The sequence below is a fragment of the Bombyx mori genome, chromosome 18 (genome assembly GCF_030269925.1).
Source record: "Bombyx mori chromosome 18, ASM3026992v2".
NCBI lineage: Eukaryota > Metazoa > Arthropoda > Insecta > Lepidoptera > Bombycidae > Bombyx > Bombyx mori.
The window spans coordinates 903,175-930,784 of NC_085124.1; the positions used below are offsets into that span (position 1 = coordinate 903,175).

The 27,610-nt window shown below is 39.0% G+C and overlaps 1 protein-coding gene across 1 annotated transcript; it reads left to right on the forward strand.

Annotated features, from left to right (window-relative positions):
* Window positions 1-223: 223 nt before the first annotated feature.
* LOC101736569 (uncharacterized) lies at window positions 224-27,610 on the forward strand. The gene is made up of 17 exons (XM_038017344.2): window positions 224-387; window positions 7,023-7,180; window positions 9,786-9,946; window positions 10,759-11,135; window positions 11,269-11,492; window positions 12,834-12,936; window positions 15,295-15,422; window positions 15,494-15,781; window positions 19,102-19,263; window positions 20,172-20,300; window positions 20,689-21,170; window positions 21,814-21,997; window positions 22,897-23,092; window positions 23,212-23,981; window positions 24,521-24,713; window positions 26,210-26,323; window positions 27,405-27,610. The coding sequence occupies exons 1-17, from the start codon at window positions 345-347 to the stop codon at window positions 27,473-27,475; spliced, it is 3,783 nt and encodes a 1,260-aa protein (XP_037873272.1). The 5' UTR covers window positions 224-344; the 3' UTR covers window positions 27,476-27,610.

Below are 27,610 nucleotides of genomic sequence, written 5' to 3' on the forward strand. Positions count from 1 at the left end.
ATCAATTAAATATGCATTATATAAGGATATGTAATATTAAGGATGACTCAAAAACGGATGGTCAGATCTTAATAAAATTTCAACGAGACTACATGAGAAGCTACCGCTTTCAAATAAAGACAATCCTCAAAATCTGTTCAACATACATACATACATACATACATACACATGTATGTATATATGAATATATTTATTATATATCTTTGTTTGCTCTATGAGGTGCATATGTATTTGTAGGTATCAATGGTATAATGATAATTGTATTAAAGAAACATTAAACATTGTTCGTATTTTCACCTCGTCCCCTTGTGTCACTTCTTAGAAATTTGTCGCAAAGATCGGACATGGATCGAATTCAATTTAAAGTAAATGGCTGTAAATATACAGGTAAGTTTGCATTTGTATTTGTCTATGTACAAAACGTGAAGTCGTCATAGCTTAGGGGATAAGACGCCCGGTTCATTCGTATCGGCTGCGCCGGTGTTCGAATCCCACAGGCGGATACCAAATTTCGGATTTCTAATTGGATACGTACTTAACAAATGTTCACGAATGAATTCCACGGCGAAGGAACATCATGTAACATAAATCAAAACCGTAAAAATTCTAATTTGTGTAATGACTGGTGGTATGGCGTCTTGTGAGTCCGCACGGGTAGGTACCACCACTCTGCCTGTTTCTGACGTGAAGCAGTAATGCGTTTCGCCTCAATGGGCGAAGCAGCCGTTGTACTTTAAAAATTTGACCTATAACTCATGTCTCAAAGTGTTTATTTAAATTGTTGATATTTATGGGCTCCGGTGACCACTTACCACCTCATTTGGTGACCCCAGGTGGGTCGTCAATTCATCCGTTAAGCTTATAAAAAAGAACAAAAATCACGCTTTTCTGGAGGAGATCGCTTTTACCAATAAAACCCGGCCATCGTACAAAGTGTAGCTACTGATTCATTTTTAATGTAAAACATGTCTTGATGTGCAAAGGTAATCTCTAATGTACTCTAGTCTTATTCCATATGGGATTACGTCAAGATAATAACGATTCCAATATGGATTTGTACATCAAACGACAGGACTTTGTCGTAAGACAATCTACATAACATTAACGTTTGCCGATATTTATTTTCTTCCTTCTGCTTGCGTCGTGTTCCTCAGTGCTGAGAGTCGTGACCTTTACGGAGCACTTTTGTTTGGATTCATCATCATCATCATTTCAGCCTATCGCCGTCCACTGCTGAACATAGGCCTCTCCAATAGATTTCCAGTGCGACCGGTTCATTGCCACCTGCATCCAACGAGACCCAGCACTTTTTACTAGGTCGTCGGTCCATCTAGTAGGTGGCCGTCCCACACTGCGCTTGCCAGTACGTGGTCGCCACTCCAGGATCTTTCTGCCCCATCGACCGTCCTCTCTTCGTGCTATGTGGCCGGCCCATTGCCACTTCAGTTCACTAATTCTACGGGCTATGTCAGCAACCTTCGTTCTTCTACGGATCTCCTCATTTCGGATTCGATCACGTAGAGAAATGCCGAGCATAGCCCTCTCCATAGCTCGCTGCGCGACTTTGAGCCTTCTAAAAAGATCCCTAGTGAAGCACCACGTCTCCGAGCCGTAAGTCATCACTGGTAACACACATTGGTTGTACGCCTTTGTCTTAAGGCACTGAGGTATTTTGGACGAGAAGACGTTGTGCAGTTTACCGAACGCTGCCCAGCCGAGTTGGATCCGTCTACTGACCTCTCTCTCAAAGTTGGACCTACCTAATCGGACTGCTTGTCCTAGGTATATACAACATGTAACATAATTAACGCACACCCTGAAAGTAATTTGTTCAGAATCGGAATCTGGATCGATTTTGATTGTTTTTTATGTACCAATTTTTTTTTCTAAAATTTAGTTAAAACTAAGTAAATTACAGTCACCCTACACAGCTAGCTAAACAGTTCATAGAAACGAAAATGGAACGTAAGTCAGGGTATTAAGACTTTTTAAAATGAAATATCTAATTAGTAAAAAAATATATTATTTAATTAAAGAAATCTGATACTTATTTCAAGGCTAATAGTCTATTACAAAATAAAATACCTACGCACACAATACCAACCGCCGGCACACAGCAACACTACAATACATAAAAGAAAACCACGTAATACAAAAATAATTACTATCCCTTTCTTTCGTCGGCATAATATTCTTACAATAAACAGCAGGCTAATCCCGATGTTCGCGGCGACGCGGTTGCGTCGGCGGTGATCAAAGAAAAATCTAAACAACGAAGTCAACAAAATATTTTTGACAAGTCAGTCACGCCGCGTCCACCTTATCGATAAGAGGTCAAGTGATAGTGCAAATAAAATATCTCCCGTATTTCGCTATGTCTTTTCGGTCAGTGACCTCCTAGATCAGCTGATTTGACACCTCTCGACTTTTTTTTGTGGGGGCGAATTAAATCGCTAGTTTATAACACAAAGACAATAAGTGCCGAAGAACTAAAGAATAAGATAATAACCGCCTTTGATAAAGTGAAAAGTGACATTGCAGTATTATCTAAAATAAAACAACAAATACGAAAACGGTCATTAAAGTGCATTGAACAAGGGGCCGGGCGCGGCGAGTAGGTGTCTGTGTGTGCGTGTGCGTGCGCAGCGGAGTGTGAATCGGTGACCATTTTATTTCCACGAAATGGGAATAACTAATTTCACAAATAATCAATGTTAACGCACATATAAATAATATTTGGTGTATGCATAGCGTTTATACTATTAAAGTCTAATTGGGGTGTTTGAGGGTGTGCGTTAAATATGTTACATGTTGTATATTCGTCAACAACTTCAAGAGTAGAGCTCCCAACAGTAACTATGGTGGGTGCAACATGGACATTGTACATGATTTTTGTTTTGTCCATGTTCATTTTAAGACCCACTTGTTGAGAAACCCTACTGAGGTCACCGAGCATACGCCCTAAATCTTCCAGCGACTCTGCCATGACCACGATGTCATCGGCAAACCGAAGATGAGTGATGTATTCGCCGTTAATATTGATGCCAAGTCCTTGCCATTCCAGAAGCTTGAAGGAATCCTCCAGAGCAGTGATAAACAGTTTCGGAGATATCACATCTCCCTGTCTCACTCCTCTCTTTACAGGGATTTCCTTCGTGCAATGCTCCTGTGCTCGGACTGACATGGTGGCGTTATTATACAAACACTTCAATACTTCGATGTACCGGTGGTCAATACGGCACCGCTGGAGAGATCTAAGGACCGCCCATGTTTCGACGGAATCAAAGGCTTTCTCATAGTCCACAAACGCTAAGCATAATGGCCGATTGTACTCTTCGGTCTTCTGTACAATCTGCCGCAGCGTATGTATGTGGTCTATGGTACTGTAGCCTTTTCGGAAACCGGCTTGTTCGGTAGGCTGGAAGTCATCAAACCTGCGTTCGAGACGCTTCGTGATGACTCTCGAGAACAGCTTGTAGATATGGCTCAGCAGTGCTATGGGCCTATAGTTCTTCAATAAGGTTTTGTCACCTTTTTTGAAGAACAGGATCACAACACCCCTGCTCCATGCCTGTGGCGGTTTTCCATCGAGCAAAGAGGAATTGAAGAGCTTCTGAAGGACTTTCAGTACCGGCGTCCCGCCCGCTTTCAGAAGCTCCGTAGTAATTCCATCCTCGCCCGGTGCCTTGTTATTCTTAAGCTGTTTGAGAGCCATCCTAATCTCGTACAGGCTGATGTCCGGGATGTCTTCGGTGTAGTGTCGGGTTAGCTTGGCTCTAGGGTCTGCAGCTAAACCTTGCGGTTCAGCTGAGACCGAGGTAAACAGCTGCCCGTAGAACCTCTCTATCTCCCGCAGGACCTCTGACTTATTCGACGTTACACGTCCATCTTCAGTCTTCAGCTTCGTCAGCTGGCTTTGCCCAATAGAAGCGTCTCTTGCGAACACTTTAGAGCCTTGGTTTCGCTCAATCGTCTCTTTGATACGCTGAGTATTAAAGGAGCGTAGGTCGTGTCGCAAGGACTTCATGATATGTCTATTGAGTTGCCTATATGACTCAGCGTCCTCCGAAGTTTGGAGCGTCATCAAACGTCGACTAGCCATGAGGTTTCGGGTGCGGTCGGATAGTTTCTGAGGTCTATTCTTACGGTGGGTTTTGAAAAATTTGGACCCTACCGTACGGACAGTCTCTACCAGCCTGCTGTTTACATCGTCCACTGATGCGCAGCTGTTTAGCCATTCGAAGCGATTAGCCAATTCGAGTTGAAAGCTCTCGGGGTTTTGGATTTGTGCATTCGACGGTCGAAGCGTTGACTTCATCAGACGCGATCTTTCCAGTCTGACATTGATATTCAACATGCCTCTGACGATTCGGTGATCACTTCCTGTTTTAACACTGTTGATCACAGAGACATCGTTGAATATCTGTCTGTTGGTGCTCATGATGAAGTCGATTTCATTTCTTGTTACACCGTCGGGACTCAACCAGGTCCATTTCCGTTGTGGCGGCTTCTTGAAGAAAGAATTCATCATAAAGAGTCCTTCCTTCTCCATAAAGTCCGCCAGCATCTGTCCTCTGGGATTCCGCTGCCCAAATCCAAATGGCCCCACTTTCAACTCATCATCGCCTCTACGGCCCAGTTTTGCATTGAAATCTCCCATAACAATGGTAAAATATGATTGGGAGTTACGTATGGCCCTACTAATGTCCTCATACGTAGCTTCCACTTCATCGTCTGGATGTGACGTTGATGGGGCGTATACCTGTACAATCTTCAGCGAATACCGCTTTGAGATTTTGAGGACAAGGTATACTACCCTACTCGACACACTTTCGATGGCCACAATGTTGTTTATGAGAGATTTGTGGACGATAAACCCAACACCACCTTGGGACTTCTGTTCTCCCTCCCGGTAGTAGAACAAGTGGCCGGACTGTAAGGTTTTCGTATCCTCCCCCTCTCTTCGGATCTCCGATAAACCAATAACGTCCCAGCGCAACTTGTTCATTTCTTCTTCCAGCTCTATTAGCTTCTCGTCCAACCTCAAAGTGCGCACGTTGTATGTCACCAGGGCCAGTTGTCGTTGTGAAGGGGGGTGGTAGCCGGATCTCTGCCGGGGATTCTTAGCACCCCTTGCCCCGCCGTTACCATGGCCGCTACCGTAACCAGGAATAGCGGGGCCGCCGGGGACTAGGGGCCTGGTTCTGCGGTGTGCAATCATTATGGAGGTTTTATTAGCCTACTGGTACCACGCTGGCTAGACGGGTTGGTACAGGGTTTAATTTCGAGTTTTCCTTCTCTCACACCAGTAAATATTGTGTGTTATGCTTTCCCTTTTGTCGCCTCTTACGACTCCCCTGGGATGGTAATGGGGGTGGTGACAAAAGTATTCTAATGCCGTCACCACACGGCTGGATTGGATTGGCTTGTTTGGATTATGTTCCTTCATTCCCTTCTGTCCTCTTCGCAGTGGATAGCGACATTGATGCTGGAGTCCATTTATAAATTATTTTCTTAACCATGCATTCATTATGTTGCAACAGTCTGCTGCGGGGTACGAGGAGATCAAACCTGGAGTCTAAGTTGACTATAAGCCTAATACAGACGGGAGACATTTACTCATTATACTTAGCATAGGTGACTTTTCCTCAATTTCTTCTATATTGAGTATGCGGACAAGGGAAAGCGTCGTAACTGATATTTAAGAGGATAAGCATAGAGTATCGTAGAGCATTCCTATAATTGATTATATTTACTTGGACGTTGTTTATAATTGCCTAGCATCCCACTTGTAGCTTCACCTACGTGGACTTCATTTTATATCGCATTAGCAGAGACCAGTCGAAGTTTTGAAGTCGTCGTGGCCTAAAGGATAAGACGTCCGGTGCATTCGTATGAAGCGATGCAACGGTGTTCGAATCCCGCAGGCGGGTACCAATTTTTCTAATGAAATACGTACTCAACAAATGTTCACGATTGACTTCCACGGTGAAGGAATAACATCGTGTAATAAAAATCAAACCCGCAAAATTATAATTTGCGTAATTACTGGTGGTAGGACATCTTGGGAGTCCACACGGGTAGGTACCACAACCCCGCCTATTTCCACCGTGAAGCAGTAATGCGTTTCGGTTCGAAGGGTGGGGTAGCCGTTGTAACTATACTGAGACCTTAGAACTTATATCTCAAGGTGGGTGGTGCATTTACGTTGTGGATGTCTATGCGCTCCAGGAACCACTTAACACCAAGTGGGCTGTGAGCTCGTCCATCCATCTAAGTAATAAAAAAAAAGACCAATACTTAGCAGTGGGTATGAAAGCTTTTACACTTTGGCAGGATTTAAACTGTTCCAAAATGAATTTAATCAAAATTGATTCAGCATTTTAGGAATTGAAAACGTTACCGACACATTATATAGCTTCTTTCGTCTTAAAAATATTATTTGCTATCCAAGTTCTAATGTTTAACATTTTAAAATAAATTCCCAAAATAATTAAATATCTATAATATTTTTTGTGGGTGTGCAAGTTGTTACATAGTAAAGCTTGATGACAAGATGGGCATTCATGTTGTGATTTCTATGGGTTTTGTTGACAGTATAATACCATATTCGCTATAGAGCTACAAAAACAGCTTCCACTTTTTTATTTTTTATTGCTAGATGGGTAGACGAGCTCACAGCCCACCTGGTATTAAGTGGTTACTGGAGCACATAGACATCTACGACGTAAATGCGCCACCCACTTTGAGATATAAGTTCTAAGGTCTCAAGTATAGTTACAACGGCTGCCCCACCTTTCAAAACAAAATGCATTACTGCTTCACGGCAGAAATAGGCAGGGTGGTGGTACTGACCCGCGCGGACTCACAAGAGGTCCTACCCACTTAAAACCAAGTGGGCTGTGAGCTCGTCCACCCATCTAAGCAAAAAAAAAGGTTCGGCCAGTAACCCGAAAAAAAGTTATTTTATCTAGGGCTATATACCTACTATAGTCAGTGCCAAAGATGTTGTCTATGTTTAGTGGGAAACGAAGTGAGTTCTGAGGTGATGCTGCTGGACTACCTGAGGGAGTACCTCCAGTTGAGGGGAACTAAGTACATGTGTCGTCAGGCCGGTTGCGGTGCTTGCATAGTGGCAGCTAAACGTCCGGACCGTCGTACGAATGAAGCTGTCAATTCGGTAAGAAATCTATATATCTATACTTAGTCTGGCCATAAATACTGTTACAAAGGAAAACAATTTTTTTTATGGCAAATAACATTTATTACTTTTACAGTGTGTTAGTTTAATACATAAATATACAATTTAAAGTCTATAAAGCTTATTCGAAGTGGTCTCCATTGGCTGCAATACAGTCCTTTAAACGTTGAGACCAGTTCGTCTCTTAAAGGCTGCAAGTCCTAAGTCATCTTTTAAAATACGCGACATGGTTCTAGGTGCTATCTTTATCTTTTGCTGTCGGACAGAATTTCTTCGAATTCTTTCCCTTACTGCTTTGACCACCTTTTTCGTACGAACACTACGTGGACGGTCAGATCTTTTTCTGTCACAAACAGAGGAGGTCTCATTGCACCTATTAATAGACCGGTACACAAACATTTTACTAATACCAAGCGGATGGAGAGTTTTAAAAATTGCATTTGGCTCCATACCTACTTTGTGTAATGCAATCACAGCGATTCGGTTCTCTTTATCACCCCACTCCATTTTAATATCGCAAATATTGTACAATGTATTGGCGCCAAAATGAGAAAACTCAATGAGCAATCATATAAAAATGATAGATTCCAAATTCAAATGTAATATTTTGTTTATTTTTAATTGTAACAGTATTTATGGCCAGACTAAGTATACAATAATAATAATAAAAATGAATTACTGTTCGTTAGTCTCGCTAAAACTCGAGAACAGCTGGACCTATTTGGCTAATTTTGATCTTGAATTATTTGTGGAGGTCCAGAGAAGGTTTAAAAGGTAGATAGATATGAAAATGCTCGGAATTAAATATAAATAACAATTTTATTTTTCCTTTGACGTGTCCCCCGTCGGACGGATTCCTTTTGTTTATTTTAAGTTTATTTTATACAAAAATTTAGGTCTTTTGTTTATCGATTGAGGCACTACGAAGTCTGCCGGGTCAGCTAGTAATATAATTAAGTAAGTAATTCGTGAAGTAAAAACTTTGTATCCCTTTTTACAAAAACTACGCGGACGGAGATGAATATAATGTCCCATACTTATAGAGAATATAGAGAAGGAGTGTAGAATGCTAATTTTTTTTTTAATTATGCATAATTACATACATGAAATCAATAAAAAAACACATTACACACACTAGCATGTATTTGACACACACACAGACACACACACATAATATATTTATTGTTAAATTTGTGGTCAATTTGCGAATAGATTAATAATTAATATATTATAATAATACTTCAATATTATTTATCTATAGTAATAGCCTTTGCGAAAATTGGTAATATAGAGTTCTATGATAGTCTTTGACTTTGACCCTTAATAAAGTTCAAATTTATAATTTAAATAGAGTCGACTACCGGACTCATTAGTGCCTATTCATAAATATACTTAAGCTTTGAGAAATTATAAGTTGCGCAAGTGGTACAAACTCACTCTAAGCTTTATCATTTACTATCTTGGACTTTTATTATCTTTAACTAATCGAAGAAATAAGTTTTTTTTTATATTATATCCTCGGCATCTCTGAAATAAATACTTCTTGAGTTTGTCAGTCGAAGCTGGTAGGTGATATCCTTATCCTGCTTAAATTTGCCACGAAACTTAAATATAAGCAGGTACTCATTACATTTTCTGATATGATAACGTTAGTCAACAATGAGAAACACTTGTGAACACAGTTATTTTAAGGACACTATTTTTAAAAATTCTTTAACGAGTGTTATTTTAAGTATGTAATACAGTTTCTATTTCACAACTCAAATAGTCTCTACAAGTAGCATGATGAAATTGTAAGTCTACACAGGTGGTCTAAAAAAAACTGCTCATATTTGCTGTCAAGCATTAATTCCAATCTAAGTATTTCCCAGTATTTTCCATCTAAAGGGTACCAATGAAGCTTCAACCTCAAATCTCAAGCTTGGCGGTGGCAATTGCAAATCGATAATTAGTTTCTCCGTAAGAGTGTAGTCACGAGTTAATGAGATAAACTCCATAACAGTATGTGTTTCTATTCCCGGGACTAAACGTAATCAGTTACGCAGACGACACGCTGGTCGTGGCCTGGGGAGGGAGCTTTGCTGAGTCTGCTCGTCTTGCTACCATGGCACATGTTGGCACATGGTGGCGCATGTTGTCGGCAAAATCAGGAGATTGGGCCTCGACGTGGCGCTCAGGAAGTTTCGAGGCCATGTGGTTACACAGGCCCCTGGAGAGTGCTACCTATCGATGTCCATATTGTGGTTGGAGGCCTCCGTATCGTGGTCGGGGTGCAGTTGAAGTACCTCGGCCTCATTTTGAACAATCGTTGGACCTTCCGTGCACACTTTCAGAACCTGGTCCCTCGTTTGTTGGGGGTGGCCGGCGCGTTAAGCCGGCTTCTTCCCAACGTCTTGGGACCTGACCAGGTAACGCTTACCGTCGCTTATTGGCTTCAGGAACGCCAGAGGTGCAGCCATGTGGCTGCCCACCACTAAGACTTCGAGCACAATTGAGATGTCTACTTATTGTCTCAGTCTGAATGTATTAGCATCATGATGTCTACGCCGTGTGGTCCCTTATTGTGTGCAATTGTGTTTCCCAGTGCATGGTCCCGATAACATCCTGTCAAAATTGGGAAATAACAACCATAGAAGGAGTGGGAAATAGGAATAAAGGATACCACCCTTTACAAAAAAGTCTAGCAGCTAACAACGGTAGCCAGTGTGGTTACTGTTCGCCGGGATGGGTTATGTCTATGTACAGGTAATTTAAAAAAGGTAACATAGTAATATTTACACGTTTATAATAATAATAATTACATTTGTTTACTCCACAATACAAATAACTTTTCAATTAGTATGACATAAAAATTCTAATTCTAAACAATATTACAATATATAATACTGACACAGTGGAGATAAAAAGGCCGCAGCTCAGCTTTGTGATAGCTGAAACTATTGCATTTACCATGATTTATATAATTCCTTTCTTTTCTAATGAAAAGAAAAAATACTTTAGTTATTTGTTGGGTTTTTGAGAATCGTTGACGTAATTAAAGCTTTTATATCATCATCATTCTCCTGCTTTTTTCCCAGTCACCTGGGGTCGGCGCAACATGTTTTGTCCTTCTATGCTCCTCTATCATGTACCATTTCTTCGCTCACTCCCCTCTTACACGTCATGTCGTCTTTCACGCAATCCATCCATTTCTTCTTAGGTCATCATTTTTAGTTACCAGTAAAACGATAAAAGTAGTTTTAATGAGGTCAGCCATGTTTATGCTCCTACTGTGCTCTGTAACTTATATGTCAGCAGGAAGAATTAAAATAAGTGGAAACTACGGTATCAAAACCGGAATTTTGAATATTGTTTAGAAAAGTCCGGTGATACGGCCGGCAGACTTGTTTTAAGTGATGCGACTTAAAATTAGCAGTAAATTACGTTACAACGGTGTCTCTATCATGTCAATTAAGCGTTTCCTGATTGCTTTGCATGGACAAGAGTAACGTCCATTTTCCAAGAAATCAATGACTTGCAGAATAAAAAATATATATAATTTTTAAAACCACTTTCAGCCTTTTGCAGCAATACAAAGCCCCAAGAATGATAGAAATCGAAAAACTACTAGGGTCTAACGTCTGCAGATGTACTGGGTACAGACCAATTTTAGATGCCTTCAAATCTTTCGCTAAAGATGCTCCGAAAAATCTAATTTCTGATATTGAAGACTTAGTCATTTGTAAGAAGACCGGACAGCCTTGCGATAATCCATGCGATGAAGAAGATTGGTGCTTGGTGAATAAAGAGGACGCTGATGAGCCGAACACGATTAGGATAGAATTGTGTGACGGAAGACTTTTTTTTAAGGTTTTTAAAATAAGTGAAATTCTGCGACTATTGGTAACGGAGAATTATGATTCTTACCAACTTGTTTGGGGAAATACGGCTAGAGGTTATTACATTTTTATTAAGGTTTTTTTAGATTCAGCAGTTGATATTATTAAGAAGGCTCATTAATTTGCTACTTTTTTTACATCAGACTTCAATTTATATTCAATATACCTTCAAAGTATTTTCATTTTTAGGTGCATATCCAACAGATGTGCGCGCCCAGCTATTAATAGATATAACGGGGGTAAATGAATTAAAGGGATATTACTTGGATCAGAATCTGGTCATCAATGCTGGAACAACCTTGACTGAATTGATGAATATCTATAAAAAACTGTCAGAAAAAGAAGAGGACTTTCAATATTTAGACCGGTTTTATGAGCATTTGGAAATGGTAGCTCATGTTGCTGTCAGAAATGTAAGATCTAGTTACGATTGTAAATTTATTTTCTTTCGCTCGGTGGTGTTGTGGTTTGCAACCCTGACTGTTGGTCTATACGCCGAGAGTACGATTCCCACTTGGGGTAATAAAAATTTGATTAATGGTATTTAGTATTAGGTATTTATTTACTGTCAAAAGAGTGTCTCGCAAAGCATATATCAAGCCGATAATTATGGACAGTGTTCTATTAAAATAATCGATTCGCCAAAATAAGTAATACTTGAACTTATAAACAAACTGTTATTCTGCCAACCCTTGAATTAGGTTTTACAGAAGGTGCAGTAATATGATTCGTAGTGAAAAATAAGGTTGGTCACATATCAAAGGATGCGATTTTTTATTTTATCAACGCACGAGATAGTAAAAATATTAAATAGAAAATCTAATTAGTGTACAAATTACTGTTAAAATCCTAAGAATGCAGCAATTATAATAGATCAGGTTCTCCGCACTCAAAAAGTTCACGTGAAGTCAGCTAATTGAAATACAAACACATAAACACTCCACCAGCGCTGCTAGCCGACTCAGACTGTGTCGGCCCATCAGACAGATTCTTTTGTCTTTGCAATAAAGGTGAAGTTTATTACATCTTGGTAGCGTTTTTGAATCTGGCTATATAGTTGCATTTATTGTCATATTCATTGTTGAAATGAGTTGAGCGAATTTGATGTTATCCATCTAGTTCTAACGCATTTAATTGAATGAAGGGCTTAACGGTACTTTTGTTGTATACATTCAGGGCTGTCATTGAACAGTTGTAAAAATTCATAACTTAGTTTTTTAATAAAACTACTTATGAAAGATTAGATTTTTTTGTACATTTTTAACGTCTAAATTGCTTATACTGTATCCACTTTCGGTTTGATATTGTGGGACACCCTGTATTTCGAAATTTTATAAGTACATACTTATCGTTCTCTTTGTATGTGTATTTAATATACTAATCATCATTATCCTGCCCTTCTCCCAGTTACCTGGGGTCAGCGCAACATGTTTTCTCCTTCCATACTCTTCTATCATATACCATTTCTTCGCTCACTCCCCTCTTACCCATATCGTCTTTCACGCAATCCATCCATTTCTTCTTAGGTCTACCTCTTCCTCTATATCCTTCCATATTCATAGTTAACATTTTCTTACCAACCTCATTTTCATTTCGTCTCATCACATGTCCATACCATCCCAAACGCGCACTTCTCAGCTTCTCTTTATATCAATAAAATTATAATATAATTTAATTTACTAATTTTATAACAATAAAATACCGAAAACAGATCCCTAACATGAATTGCTAAAGTTGTGCAATTTTCTTTTCAGTTAGGCTGCATAGCCGGAAATCTGATGATAAAACATCAACATAATGACTTCCAATCCGACTTGTTCGTGATGTTCGAAACTGTTGGTGCACAATTGACTCTTGGTATGTATCTACAGGGCGTCTTCTCGCATTAAAACTGTATAATCTCAAAACTCACTAAATTCTACAGGAGAGTTTTACGTTTAACATAAATTATATTTTTAATATTAATCATCTTTGCAACATTTATTTTTTAGTTTTTACCAGATACGTTATCTATATTTTGAAGTAAGATAAAAATACGTATTAATTTTGTGAATAGTATTCAAAATATAGGTAAACTAAAAAAAAGATGTGTGGTGTCGTGGGACACCGGATAGGAACGAAGTTCCTTATTATAAAAGTATTAATTTTAAGTTTTATTCGAGGTTTAAAGAAAACAAAACTGAAGGTTTCGCAACAACCCACAGTCATTCGGTAACGTGCGAACTTATTGTGGTACACTTCATTCACGGTTGTTTGCTTAAGAATTAGTGTATTGCGCAAACGAACGCTCTGAGATTGTGGTCAATGAATGAAAAAAAAATATGTAATTTTTTGTACGTTATTACAAAGTTAAGTCGTACAGTGTGTGCATTACTGATTTGTACGTTTTTACAAAGTTAAGTCTTCCACTGTGTGCATTACTAATAAAAATCTCATGTTACGAACGTTTTCCCCGGTTAGGGTACCCCTCCGCATCGTCCGATAAGGAGCATCGTTCCAAAAAAAACTAAAATTAAACTAAGCTCTTTTGACAGTATTTAGAGAGAAAAATACTGGTGATACCAAATGATTCCGCATATTAACTCAATTTCGAATATTTTTGGAAATTGTACACTTTTAATGTGAAAAGACGCAGCATCATACATTAAACGGCTTTAAAGAATTAATCTGAAGTGGTGATCAGATGAAAGGGACGGTACAAAATGAATGCTACTGCATGTTTATACGTAGGATTAAGGCAACAATTTCGTTCGGACAATGTCTCCTTCTAATTAGAATGAGCGTTGGCTTGCTTCGCGGCCTGAAGCATCTGCCACTAGTACCTAATTCCTAACTTTCTGATGTCTATTTCTAACTACTTCTTAGTGGATAACAAATGTGTAAGTCTAGTCGTGAAACTAGGGAGTCTATACCAGTCATCATTCTTGTCGAACCCGTCGCTTGCGACGAAGGGCTGGGCGAGTAAATTCACTTACATACACAACCCACGAAGTTCCTCGCCGGATCTTCTCAGTGGGTCACGTATCCGATCCGGCGATAGATTCTGCGAAGCATTGCTCTTGTTAGGGTTAATGTTAGCAACGTCATCAGGTTTGAGGATGAAATACGGGTGTTAATGTTTGAAAATCATCGAATTCTTGAAACTGCTAGCGTGCGCCCGTTGATGGAAATATGGCAAAGGCCTGTTCCGAAGTATCAATAATAACTGTACCAAATTCCATCATAATAAATCTCATGGTTTAAGCATGCTTTAATGAGATACATACTGAGATACATACTGGTGGTAGGACCTGTTGTGAGTCCGCGCGGGTGGGTACCACCACCCTGCCTATTTCTGCCGTGAAGCAGTAATGCGTTTCGGTTTGAAGGGTGGGGCAGCCGTTGTAACTATACTTGAGACCTTAGAACTTGTCTCAAGGTGGGTGGCGCATTTACGTTGTGGATGTCTATGGGCTCCAGTAACCACTTAACACCAGGTGGGCTGTGAGCTCGTCCACCCATATAAGCAATAAAAAAAAAAAAAACTCATCTTTATTTACATAGAAGATATTTGTTTTTTTTTCCATTTAGATGTGTAACATATTTTATGTAGAAAGATTCTAAAAGGCCGTTGAACTTGGGAGTTTTTCTTGATTAACAAATAACCAAACATTTAAGGCGTAGTAGGCAATGTAGTATGTAAGTAGCAGTATGGTAGTAATTGCGATAAACGTAGTAGGGGCTCATAGCCTATTGTAGTCAAGTCATTACCGGAGTCCATAGATATCACATTACCACCATTCAACTTGGAACAAGGGTCCAAATCTCACTTTTTTCCTCTTTAAGCTGATATCCTTGAAAGACTATGTCAGCGTAACCCTAACATGTAGGTGAGCTCTCGGGGCTCAAATCTGGAGGCGTTGCTTAACTCTCGCCTTAGCAAAAGCAGCGCTTTACAGAATCTACCATCGGATCAGAAACGCAACCCATTGAGAAGGTCCGGCGAGAAACTCTGTGCGAGTGGGCTATGTCTATGGGTTATAACTCTCAATAATGGTTTAGCGGCTGCCTCACCCTATAAATGATAAGAAACTAATACAACTGCCTCTATACAACCAAGATTAAAACTTACCTGGTGTAAACATAATTTTGTAGTCCCCAATTTATTTAGTACAGCGTCCCATGCTAACCGTGGTGCTGTTGCTTACCGCCTATCCTTTTTTGTTCTATCCACAGTAACAGGACAAGGTAAATCAAGAATGGTAACTATGGGAGAATTCCTGCAGACAAACATGCGAGGAACGGTTATATTAAACGTTATGTTGCCTCCTTTGAATAAGACCTATTTGGTTACAACTATGAAGGTAATTTTAAATGTGATTTCACTTGTAGTGTGAACAAAAACTGGTTAAGTAACGATATCATACATTTTCAGATAATGCCTAAATCCCAAAATGCGCACGCTATAGTCAATGCTGGTTTTCTATACAAATTAGCCAATAATTCGATAGTCACTCAAGCCAGGATCGTCTACAACGGCATCTCACCGACATTCGTAAGGGCTTTAGGAACCGAGAATTTCCTAATCGGAAAACCGTTGTTTAAAAACGAAACTCTTCAGTCGGCTTTGAACATTTTGAAGAAGGATCTGAACGCCACTGAAATGCCTCCCGAACCAAGCCCAGCGTATAGACAGCAGCTGGGTTTGGCAATGTTTTATAAGGTAAGTTTAGTTATTCAATGATTCATGTCAATGTGTCAGCGTGGATTTGATGGTGGGGTAAAGCCAAACCGGTAATTTTTTCAACATATATTGAATACATGTTACGTCAATTTAAAGAAATCTAATTAGAAAGTTATTTAGTTTATTGGTAAAATTTTTGGGCCTGGGTCCAAACCTCCCATGTGGGATTGGGCTGCGACTGCGAACCGCGTGCCTAAGGATATTTTTAGCGCCCTACCGCACTAATTCTACTCCACTGCACTCTTAAAGCCGACGTCTGATCTCCACCCGGGGTCAGAACCTGGTCAGAGTAAGGGGGCTCCCGCGGTCAACTACAACCAGGCTCGCGGTGCCACCCCGAGAACGCCCGATCAACGACGCCGGTCTCCGCGGTACGGCGACTCCATCAGGCTGCCCGGGCGATGCCGTTGATGTTCTGGGATACTCCGCTGAGTCAGAACGTGATACACCGCCAACCGGGTTGCTCTTCGACAGTATGTTCGGCGACGACAGCGACGACGACAATGCGGACCGCATCCGCAGCCGCCGACGCGTCGTCCCGTCCTCCTGGTGCCAGCGCGCTAGTGTGACGGTAGCGTGCAGCGCAGGACCGACCCTCTCAGGTCGCCCCGTGACCATCATCGGGAGTAGTTTATAGGAAACTAAATTAACGTGATCAGGAAAACTGCGAAGTATTCTAAACGTCGGAGTTAATGAAATAACAATAAAAAACGCGAGATTAAACCTTAAAAGTAAACGTGAACCGTATAAAAAGCTATTAGCTAGCTAGCTTTAAGAAGAAAGGAGAAAGGTTTTGAAGTCGTCTTGGTCTAAAGGATAAGACGTCCGGTTCGTTTGTATTTAGCGATGTATCGGTGTTCGAATCCCTCAGGCGGGTACCAATGTCTCTGACGAAATACGTACTTAACAAATTTTGCGATTGACTTACATGATGAAGGAATGAATCGATCGAGCGATCGTGTAATAAAAATGAAACCCGCAAAATTATAATTTGCATAATAACTGGTGGTAGGATCTCTTGCGAGTCCGCACGGGTAGGTACCAACCGCCCTGCCTATTTCCGCCGTGAAGCAGTAATGCGTTTCGGTTTGAAGGGTGGGGCAGCCATTGTGACCATACTGAGATCTTAGAACTTATATCTCAAGGTGGGTGGCGGCATTTACTTTGTAGATGTCTATGGGCTCCAGTAACCACTTAACACCAGGTGGGCTGTGAATTCGTCCACCTATCTAAGCAATTAAAAAAAAACCTTAAGTTTATATGAAGTTAAATTTACCATCCGAAACATATTAAAATCACAATTATCTGCTAACAGTCTGTTTGAATGTAATTAAGGTACTAAATCGTTCTGATTAAAATCAGGAACAGAATAGTTTATAAAACAAATCGAATTGTACCGAGCACTATCAGATGTGCCGTTGGCATTGATATCATTAATAACATAATCGGGATCAGTTAAAACAATGGAATTAATACGACTTCCCTACTGCATCCGTAGCTTGTAAGTGTGATGGGAAACATTATCACAACGTCATTTTTATTAGTACGTATTAACTTTATTCTTATTCTTCTTCTTAGTCGAATACTTCGTGGCTGAAGGTCGTGTCCTTGAAAGCCCTTCGTGGCTCTTTGTACCCTCAGCTTCCATTTGCTTCGGTTTTCGGCTTCTCTCAGGGCGTTGGTAACAGAGAGTCCAGTGAGCGCAGTTAGTATCCTGATCCTCTCATGTGTGTCTCAGTGATTCCCAATATTTTTAGGTCATAGTGCGCTTGCTCTTTATCAATGATTTCTTTTTTCCCTGGTTGAATCATGCTCCGATAACTTTATTACGTACTATTAAACAATCAGGCAACAAACATGGCGCGGGTGAAGATAAATTTCGTTCGAGACAAACTAGTTATATGACTAATTCAGCTCGTGCTTTGACCTCATTACTGTTAAATTTCGTTATTTTGTCTATTTCACTAAATCATAGACCAAAACGGAATTGATGGTGGTATTAATACGTACATATAAATGATACAAGCCGTGTAGTGCGCGTGGCCAGTATCGCAAATCACAAAAAATTTAAACATTATAGTCAAAATGGTTGACGCACCGTCTTTTTTTTTCCTACCTAAGCCGATGGTCTAGAGCAGGGGTAGGCAACGCGGCGCCCCTGATCGATTTTTTATGCGCCCTCGCTGGACTAATGTAAATGTATGATAGCCAGAGCGATTTATTATTTACTCTTGTCAAACGGCGATATACAGCAAGTAGTCAGTTGAGTTTAGGATTGTGCATAGATTAGCAGTTTGCTAACCTTGAGCGTATCTAATAACACGCACGTATGTTTTGTTAGTGTGTGATCATATTTCGAATAGACCACGCGTAGACCGTGCATTTAAAACTGCCAAGTAATCCGAAATAATTATTTTCTTTCAATACCGGACAAAGCTTAATGACTCACATTTAGATAATAGTTTAAGGACCGGGAACTCTAAATATATCCCCAATTATAAGAAATTAGCTGAAAACATGGACACCCAAGTTTCACACTGAATTATAATATGTATCATTATGTATGACACCTACAAAATAAAGTTATAAAAAATTTGTTTTTTTTTAATGCCTATTGATACCTGTTGATTATCTGTAAAATATCATAATAAAATAAATAAAATATCATAAACGTCACCGGGCTAGTGTCTGAGCTCACAAGGCTCAAACCTGTCAATGTTGCTAACTTGAACCCTAGCAAGAGCCGTGCTTCGCAGAATCTACCACCGAATCCGAAACGCAACCCACTGAGAAGATCCGGCGAGAAACTCAGTGGGCTGTGTCTGTGGGTTAATTAACTCGCCGAGCCCTTCGTCGCAAGCGACAGGTTCGACGAGAACGATTACCAGTAACACACTGTCGTAATATAACCCACACAGTTACAGCAGCATTAGTTTACAATAAAATACAAAAGAATAATGTTATTGTAGACCTAAATCTAGAGAGACGGGAGCCATCGAGAAATAGCTGCCGTTCGATTTAGATTTGAATATTAAATTTACTTTTCGCGTCTAAATATTCATTTTAATATCATCTAACAAAGCACTCACATAAACTAGTAATTTCGTATGGAAAAATAGAAATATTCCCAAAAGACATTAAATATTCCTGATTCAGCGTGTACTAAATTATATTAGGCTCTTTTTTGTATTGTCGTTACGTTAAAGATCTAATTAAGTTATGTTCTTATCTAACGACAACGATCCATCAGGTTGGTCGGTTGAATTTTACTAGTGGGACGTGATCAAATTCTTTTACAGGGTCTCTTATATTTTTGTCCATCAAACAACATAAATCCGAGGTATCTCTCTGGAGCTACATTTCTCCGTAAGGCAAGACCTTTATCACGTGGAGAGCAAAATTATGAAACAAATGCTGCACTTTGGCCTTTAAATCAGCCAATCCCAAAGTTAGAATCGTTGGTGAGTTTTAAAAATATTTGCTTAAAAGTTATATAAGGCATTCTGAGACATTATAAATTTACAGACGAAAATTACGGACGTGAGTTTGTTCACTTTGAGATCAATTGACATTTCAATAACATTAAAATATCGAAATTAGGGCCCACAAAACTGAAATGCGTGTATTTGTAAGCTGATTTTATTGCTGACTAGCTGACCCGGCAGACTTCGTAGTGCCTCAATCGATAAATAAAAGACCCAAACTTTTATATAAAATAAACTTAAAACAAACAAAGGAATCCGTCCGCCGGGGGACACATCAGAGGGAAAATCAAAATTGTTAATCTTATTTTATTCCGAGCATTTTCATATTTATCTACCTTTTAAACCTTCTCTGGACTTTTACCAATAACTCAAGACTAAAATTAGCCAAATCGGTCCAGCCGTTCTCGAGTTTTAGCAAGACTAACGAACAGCAATTCATTTTTATATATATAAAGATAAAGATTGCATTTGTCACTATAACTTGATACGAGATGATTTCAAATTGGACTAACGCATTAACTATTATTAGGCTAACATACATACGACATATTTACTAACCAAGCGGGTTCATTAAATTATTCAATAAGCCCTTACATCAATTTATTACCCTTATGTCTCTTTGCTATAATTAATTTTATTATAATAAAATGCTAAAATCATGTTTATTCAAAAAACTAACTACATCTGTGGATCAGTACTGTAGTACGTAATGTATTCCTAAATGTTGTAATTATTATAACATTTAATTTTGATGAGATGAGCTGAGTTTTTTTTGAGATCACAAGAAGATTTGTTGTTTTATCAACATAGAAAATGTTTACTAATTATTTAAAAACTTGATAATATCTATTTATGCAGTTACAGAATTTCCAAATTATTTTCAGATACAATGTGCAGGTGAAGCAGAGTATGTGGATGACATACCCTCGCTACCTTATGAAGTATTTGGTGCGTTCGTTTTAAGTACTGTTGCTCTGGGACAGATCGCCTCTATAGACGCTTCAGAAGCTTTGGTGAGTAGGTATATTTATTATATTCATTTTTCTTTCAAATCCCGAGTCATCATAAAATATTTTATCTCGATTCCGATCCGGTAGTAGATTCATTCGCGAAGCAATTGCTCTTGAGTTGTTAGGTCTCCTTCGGAGGCGCTCGGGCAGCTGTTAGCAAATCCCACCCCTCCTGGCTGAGCCTTTGCTCGCCCACCTGTCCTGGTGAAACTGGAAAGGCCTTCGGGCCACCAGTAATCTCTCAATCATAAAAAAAAAAAAAATATATTTTATCATGTCATTAGTACTTCTATGTGTCTATTTTTTATATTATGACAAGTCTTTTCCATTTCATAATTAATTTTGTTTATATTAAAAAAATCGATAAAAAATCCATCCTTTCTTCGCACAGAAAATGAAAGGAGTTATAGCATTCTACACGGCTAAAGACATTCCTGGAAAAAATTCGTTCATTCCAAAAGAAGAGTATAATACGTCAGATGAAGAGATTCTTTGTTCTGGGGACGTCAAATACTATAATCAACCTTTGGGGATAATTGTAGCTGAACTTCAACATATCGCTATAGTCGCTGCTAAAAGTGTTAAAGTCAAGTATACAAATATCCGGAAACCAGTACTAGATATTAGTGATGCTATAAAAGACCCAAAGAGAAATTCAATACTAGTCTCTGTAGACGCAACGACTAGAGGTCATGATACCAGACAAGTTGTCAAAGGAAACGCCACTATTTATGGGCAATACCACTTTAGTATGGAAATTTTAGTTTGTGTAACGCTTTCAACTGAAGAAGGATTACAGGTCTATCCTTCTGTCCAAAATATGGATGGTGTGCAGGCTGTGATATCAAAAGCTTTGAATTTAGACGCTAATAGGTAAGGCTTATGAATTATATTCTAACCACTCGATATACAGGTGTGCAGCATTTTTGAGGTAGATCTCTGTAGAACCAAGCTTGCAGAACGAGGTAGCGACTTTCAAAGACGGTTTCCTCATCTCCACATTAAGCCGTCAACGTCGGTCACAGGGTGACGTTAGGAATCTCACTTGATCATGACCCCTTTAAGTACTTCGGTTTCCTCCATTTGTTAACCGATGTCGGAAATCTAATTAGACGACGTGTAAGCTGCTTTGCACCGGTCTTGCGATAGAGCAGCTGGGTGACGGTATTGCTTGTCAAAGTTTCTGCAAGCGTCGATTCTAATCCAAGGGTATGAGTTAGTGGACCCATTTTGGCAAATTTCGCCTAGCCCATTGATCGAACGAGTTAATGGTTGTCATGACTCATGTCGTTGACGAGCACCAGCTTGGCTTGGTCTGCCTCGGTCGAGTTCTGCTTCATCCTAAGACTGAATGATTGTTGAGCCACAGAAAGCTTTAGTCATTTTTTCAACATTCCTCGCCTACCATACTTAGATTTACTATTTTTGAAAATTAAAGATTCAAATTTTTTGATATAGACAAGTGTTGAGTGCAGGTTTTGTATTTTAATGGTGCGTTTTATTCAATTGATTACAGGATAGACATAAAAGTCCGACGCTTAGGAGGTTCTTACGGTATCAAGGTCACGAGGTCCAACCAAGTAGCTGTGTCGTGCAGTTTGGTATCATTCAAATTGAACAGGCCATGTCGCTTCGTACTTCCACTCTCAACTACTACAAGAGCTTACGGAAAGAGATTTCCGTGTATTGCTGATATGGAAGTAATTATTTATTCATATATTTCGTCGTTTCACTTACATTATGTTAAATTTGTAATCAGAGAAAAACCCGGGATTGAGTTTTGTTAGTTTCTGCTCGATAAACTATCAGCCGATATCTAGATCTGTTTTTTTTTTTAATTGCTAAATGGGTGGACGAGCTCACAGCCCACCTGGTGTTAAGTGGTTACTGGAGCCCATAGACATTTACGACGTAAATGCGCCACCCACCTTGAGATATAAGTTCTAAGGTCTCAAGTATAGTTACAACGGCTGACCCACCCTTCAAACCGAAACGCATTACTGCTTCACGGCAGAAATAGGCAGGGTGGTGGTACCCACCCACGCGGAGGTCCTGCCACCAGTAATTACGCAAATTATAATTTTGCGGGCTTCATTTTTATTACACGGTGTTATTCCTTCACCGTGGAAGTCAATCGTGAACATTTGTTGAGTACGTATTTCATTAGAAAAATTGGTACCCGCCTGAGATTCGAACATCGCTCAACACGAATGCATCGGACGCCTTATCCGTTAGGCAGCGACGACTTCAAAACTGTTTGGACGTAAAGTCATAAACAGGCGGACTATCGTATTAACATAAATATAGTATAATAATAGAGTATTCGACTTTGGCCGAGTCACAAATCGGGATAAAATTTTAAATTAAAAATACTATGTTAAAAATTATCTTTGTGCCAAATTGTGTTTGTGCGACACAGGTCGGCGTGTTCTAAAGGAACTGTTTGCTGTGCTGCCGCCATGAGTTCGAATGATATTTCACCGCCAATAAGAACTTACATTGTATTATCCTTTTCAGAAATTTTAATGTTGCATAATATTAGAAAAACCTAAACCGTTTTATATAATTCGGTAGGTTTTAAATACACTTTTTTTTCAAGGCTGGAATAAACCGAAGTGGAATAATTCAATACTTAAATTTCAAATTGTACGAAGACAATGGTTATAAAGTAAATGAGATCATACCTTCAATCAGTAGAGATGTTTATAATAACTGCTATGAAAAATCTACGTGGTCATTTCAGTGTATTAATACAATCACCGATACTGCTAAAAACAGCTGGTTCAGAGCACCTGGTGAGTTTCTTTAATATTCTACTTAGGTACGGAAATATGAGATTATGTCTAAGATACAAGACAGATGCTTTGTTGCGTTGGTACGCGCACCGCTCTAATCAACCGTCATTTTTTTCCAGGCACACTAGAGGCTGTGTCATTCGTTGAATTATTCATGGACAGAATTGCCTACGAAGCAAATTTAGATCCTATAGAATTAAGGCTTGCTAACTTAGATCCAGAACATAAAGATCTAAGAGAAATGCTTGACACTTTAATGAAGGAATCCAAATATAAAGAACGAAGAAAAGCAGTTGAAATTTTTAATAAGAATAACAGATGGCTGAAAAAGGGATTGCGTTTTAGTTTCTTGAAATGGGCTAGCACTATTGCCCCTTATTTTGATGTAAATATATCAGTTTATCATGTAGACGGTACTGTGTCATTGACCCATGGCGGAATAGAAATGGGTCAAGGTATAAACACAAAAGCAGCACAGATCTGTGCGTATTTTCTAAAAGTCCCGTTAGAAAAAGTTCAAGTTAAAGCAACGAATACCAATACCTGTCCCAACAGCTCTATTACTGCTGGTAGCTTTACGATACTTAGTATAGGAATAGGTGTTGAGAGGAGTTGCAAAGATTTGTTGCAGAGATTGGAACCGATCAGATCCAAAATGCCTTATGCCACGTGGCAAGAATTGATAGCCAAAGCGTTTGAAGAAAATGTTGATTTACAAGCTCACGGCTTCGTAAATAGGAATGATGTTGTTGCACAAAAATATAATATTTACGGTATAACACTGTCTGAAGTTTTAATTGATGTACTTACCGGAGAATATGAAGTGCTTCGAGTAGATATACTGGAGGATGTCGGTCAAAGTGTCAGTCCCGAGATTGATGTTGGACAAGTAAGTTATAGAATTGAGAATATTTTACTGGTGGTAGGACCTCTTGTGAGTCCGCGCGGGTAGGTACCACCACCCCGTGTGTTTCTACCGTGAAGCAGTAATGTGTTTCGGTTTGAAGGGTGGGGCAGCCGTTGTAACTATACTTGAGATCTTAGAAATCATATCACAAGGTGTGTTGCGCATTTACGTTGTAGATGTTTATGGGCTCCAGTAACCACTTAATGCCAGGTTTTTTTTTTATTGCCCTTGTAGGCAGACGAGCGCACGGCAAACCTGATGGTTAGTGGTTACCGTCGCCCATGGACCTCAGCAATTCCAGGGGCAGAGCCAAGCCGCTGCCTACCGCACAGGTGGGCTGTGAGCTCGTCCACCCACCTAGGCAATAAAATATATATATACCTGGTAACATATATATTTGTAATCAATTAATCAGAACCTCTGTACGCTATCAATTTAAAATTAGATTATAATAGATTAAGGATTTTTAAGTTGAATACTAATTTTGATAATATTGAAAACTATGTTTGTTTGGTCCACAGATAGAAGGGGCTTTCATTATGGGCTTAGGATACTGGACCACAGAGAGACTAGTCTATGACAAGAAGACCGGAGAACTACTGACCGATACTTCTTGGACTTACTATGTTCCACAAGCGCGAGATATACCGCAGGACATGAGAGTTTATTTCAGAAAGAATTCTTATAGTAACCGACCCAGTTTTGGATCTAAAAGTTCGTAAAACAAATATTTGTTACTTTGTCCTCCTCCTATCTATTACCTCCTCTGTCCTCAACCTTTCTGACGGTTTTAATATCAACGGGAAACCCATGACGATTTGAAAGTGCTTGAAAAGGTTTATTTGGATATTATTTACTTTTTGCAGTGTTTGTTGTCTCGAGTTGTGAAAAATACGCTTTCAATGTATTTATGTCATCTCTTTCATTTCATTACATTTTATTTCCATGGTTATACCGTAATAGTTTTAGGCCAAATCAGTTTGTAGGTTTTAAAAATATAATAATATTATGTCTAGAGTTGGTTCAGCACTTTTGTACTCATAACATTGTAACGAAAATACGTAAAAATAAATAATAGTTTAAAAAAACAAAAAACACGCTTTACATAAAATTCAACTTTAAATAGAAAATAAATTTTAATAAATTTAAATTGAAAATAGTGTAATAAATATATATTTTATTGTAAAAAAAGCGTGGGGTGCTTTTTAAGATATTATTGAAATAATAATTCTTCTATACATATCTGTCAAAAAATATATGGCAAAATTACTCTTTTAACTGACTCCTTTAAAAATCTTTTTTTTTTAATATTGCGTGTAAAAGAGTCAGTTACAAACATACAAACACACATGAAGCTAATATAAAGCATGTAAAAACATAAAATATTATCATCAAAGCATCACACAAGAAATCACAGGTTTTTCTATTAGATCAGGATTATCTATTAGATCCTTTGGTGTATATAATCAAAGATTAGTTCATACCTTTCAGAATATTGTTTGAGCTTTGCTGAGAAATGAGGTGGTATTAGAAACTATAGATTCTACAATAAGCGGTTTTAATTGTTAATTATCCGAAGTACAAAACTTTTTGCTGAGTTTTTTATGTTATTGCACACATGCTTTTTGTCATCGAAGACAGTCGCTTACAGGTCATCTAAGTGCTTGGTTATGCTTGTGGAGATCCATATTATGTTTTCTATACTATTTAATTTATAATAACGTAACGTGCTCTGAGGAATTGTTTGAGATGATTCCCTCATCTCCTTTTTACCACCGCACCTCCTGCCATCGGAGCAAAGTTCATCCATATTATCTGGAACCACTGCGTTCATCGACAGTGCGTTTCGAAAGATCTTTTTTGCCACGTACCCTCCGGCTATGGAATGAGCTCCCCTCCACGTGTTTCCCGAGCGCTATGACATATCCTTCTTCAAACGAGGCTTGTGGAGAGTATTAAGCGGTAGGCAGCGGCTTGGCTCTGCCCCTGGCATTGCTAAAATCCATGGGTGACGGTAACCACTCACCATCAGGTGGGCCGTATGCTCGTTTGCCTACAAGGGCAATTAAAAAAAAACGGTGATGTACAAAATTCACTCATTTTTATCACTAATTAATTAAGATTAAAATTATTATTCTTATTTGTCTATAGGATTTAGTATTCTGATACAGTTTGTACAGAAATCTTTATATATACAACATTATTTACAGTGACCGGGGAGCCGCCAATGTGCATGACAATTTCTGTGCCGCTAGCTATTAGAGAAGCCATCACATCTGCGCGACGAGAATCCGGGATACCATCAACGCAGTGGTTTGACATTGGTAATATTATATATAGCTGGATTAGTTGCTCGTTGGCAAATAGCCTTTAATTTGTTACTGTGTTAAATGGGACCATTGGCACCATGTTCACCGTAATTTGATTGCTCTTTTTTTTCCCTACCTATGCTGATAGCCTTGAGCGGCTATTTCAGCTTCTCCTTGACGTGTAGGTGAGCTCACGGGGTTCAAACCGGAGTGTTGCCAACATTGACCCTAGCAAGAGTAGTGCTTCGAGAATCTACCACTGGATCGGAAATGCGACCCATTGAGGAGATCCGGCGAGAAACTCAGTGGGCTGTGTCTATAGGTTAATGTACTCGTCGAGCCCTTCGTCGCAAGCGACGGGTTCGGCGAGGACGGTGACCGATGATTGATCATAGAATACTTACTACAAGATTGCTGTGATAGATATACCATGGTATGAAGTATAATAAAAATGGATAACGTAATAACCTACCTGTTCATGAACGGTTTACCGGCCCATTATTTCCGTGATTTAAAATTGAAACCGCAAACTTCGCGAATTCATGTAGTTGTAGCGGGTAGATATCATACGTATAGAAGATGTTTAACAGATGCCTAAAGCTCGCTAACAACAAGTTCTAAAGAATAGCATTCGGACCGTAGGGATACCGAGCAATTCCATCAGCTCGGTGGAAGATATTTCTTTTGTATTTACCTCCAAATAAACAATGATGTTAGTAGAGGATGAGAAAGTAAGTGGCTAATTTAAAAAAATGCGCATTTGGTTTTTATCAAACAATGCGATTCCTTCGCCTTTAAGTTATTTATGAACATGTCTTAAGTACGTATTACAAAAGTTGGTAAACTTGCCCGAAAAGAGTAAGTACACTGTGCATCTTACGTTTTAGATTACGTTGACTTTAAAGTTTCTAATAGGACCCCCAAGCTTTCAAGCATTCTAGTTTGAAGCCTTTTTACATTACAATTAAGATTTTTACTTCACGCCTAGGGTTTTCAAATTGAGCCTATAGGTTCCGTTATCACCTACGAGGCCGCTTGCTGAACTACTGATAATAGCTATCTATCTGTTTCTAATTGTTTTATTATCTAATTTCAGATGGGCCGTACAATTTGGAGAGCGTGTGCTTGTCATCGGCGACAGACATTAAAGATTTCAAATTTTATTAATAATCACATTTTACGACGTTTTTTTTTTTTAATTGTTTTGTGAAAATATTATTCAAGGCTTTGCGATCGATGTGTCTATCAAACTAATATTGTAGTTCGTATTTGAAAATATTTAAATAAACTAATTTAATGCTT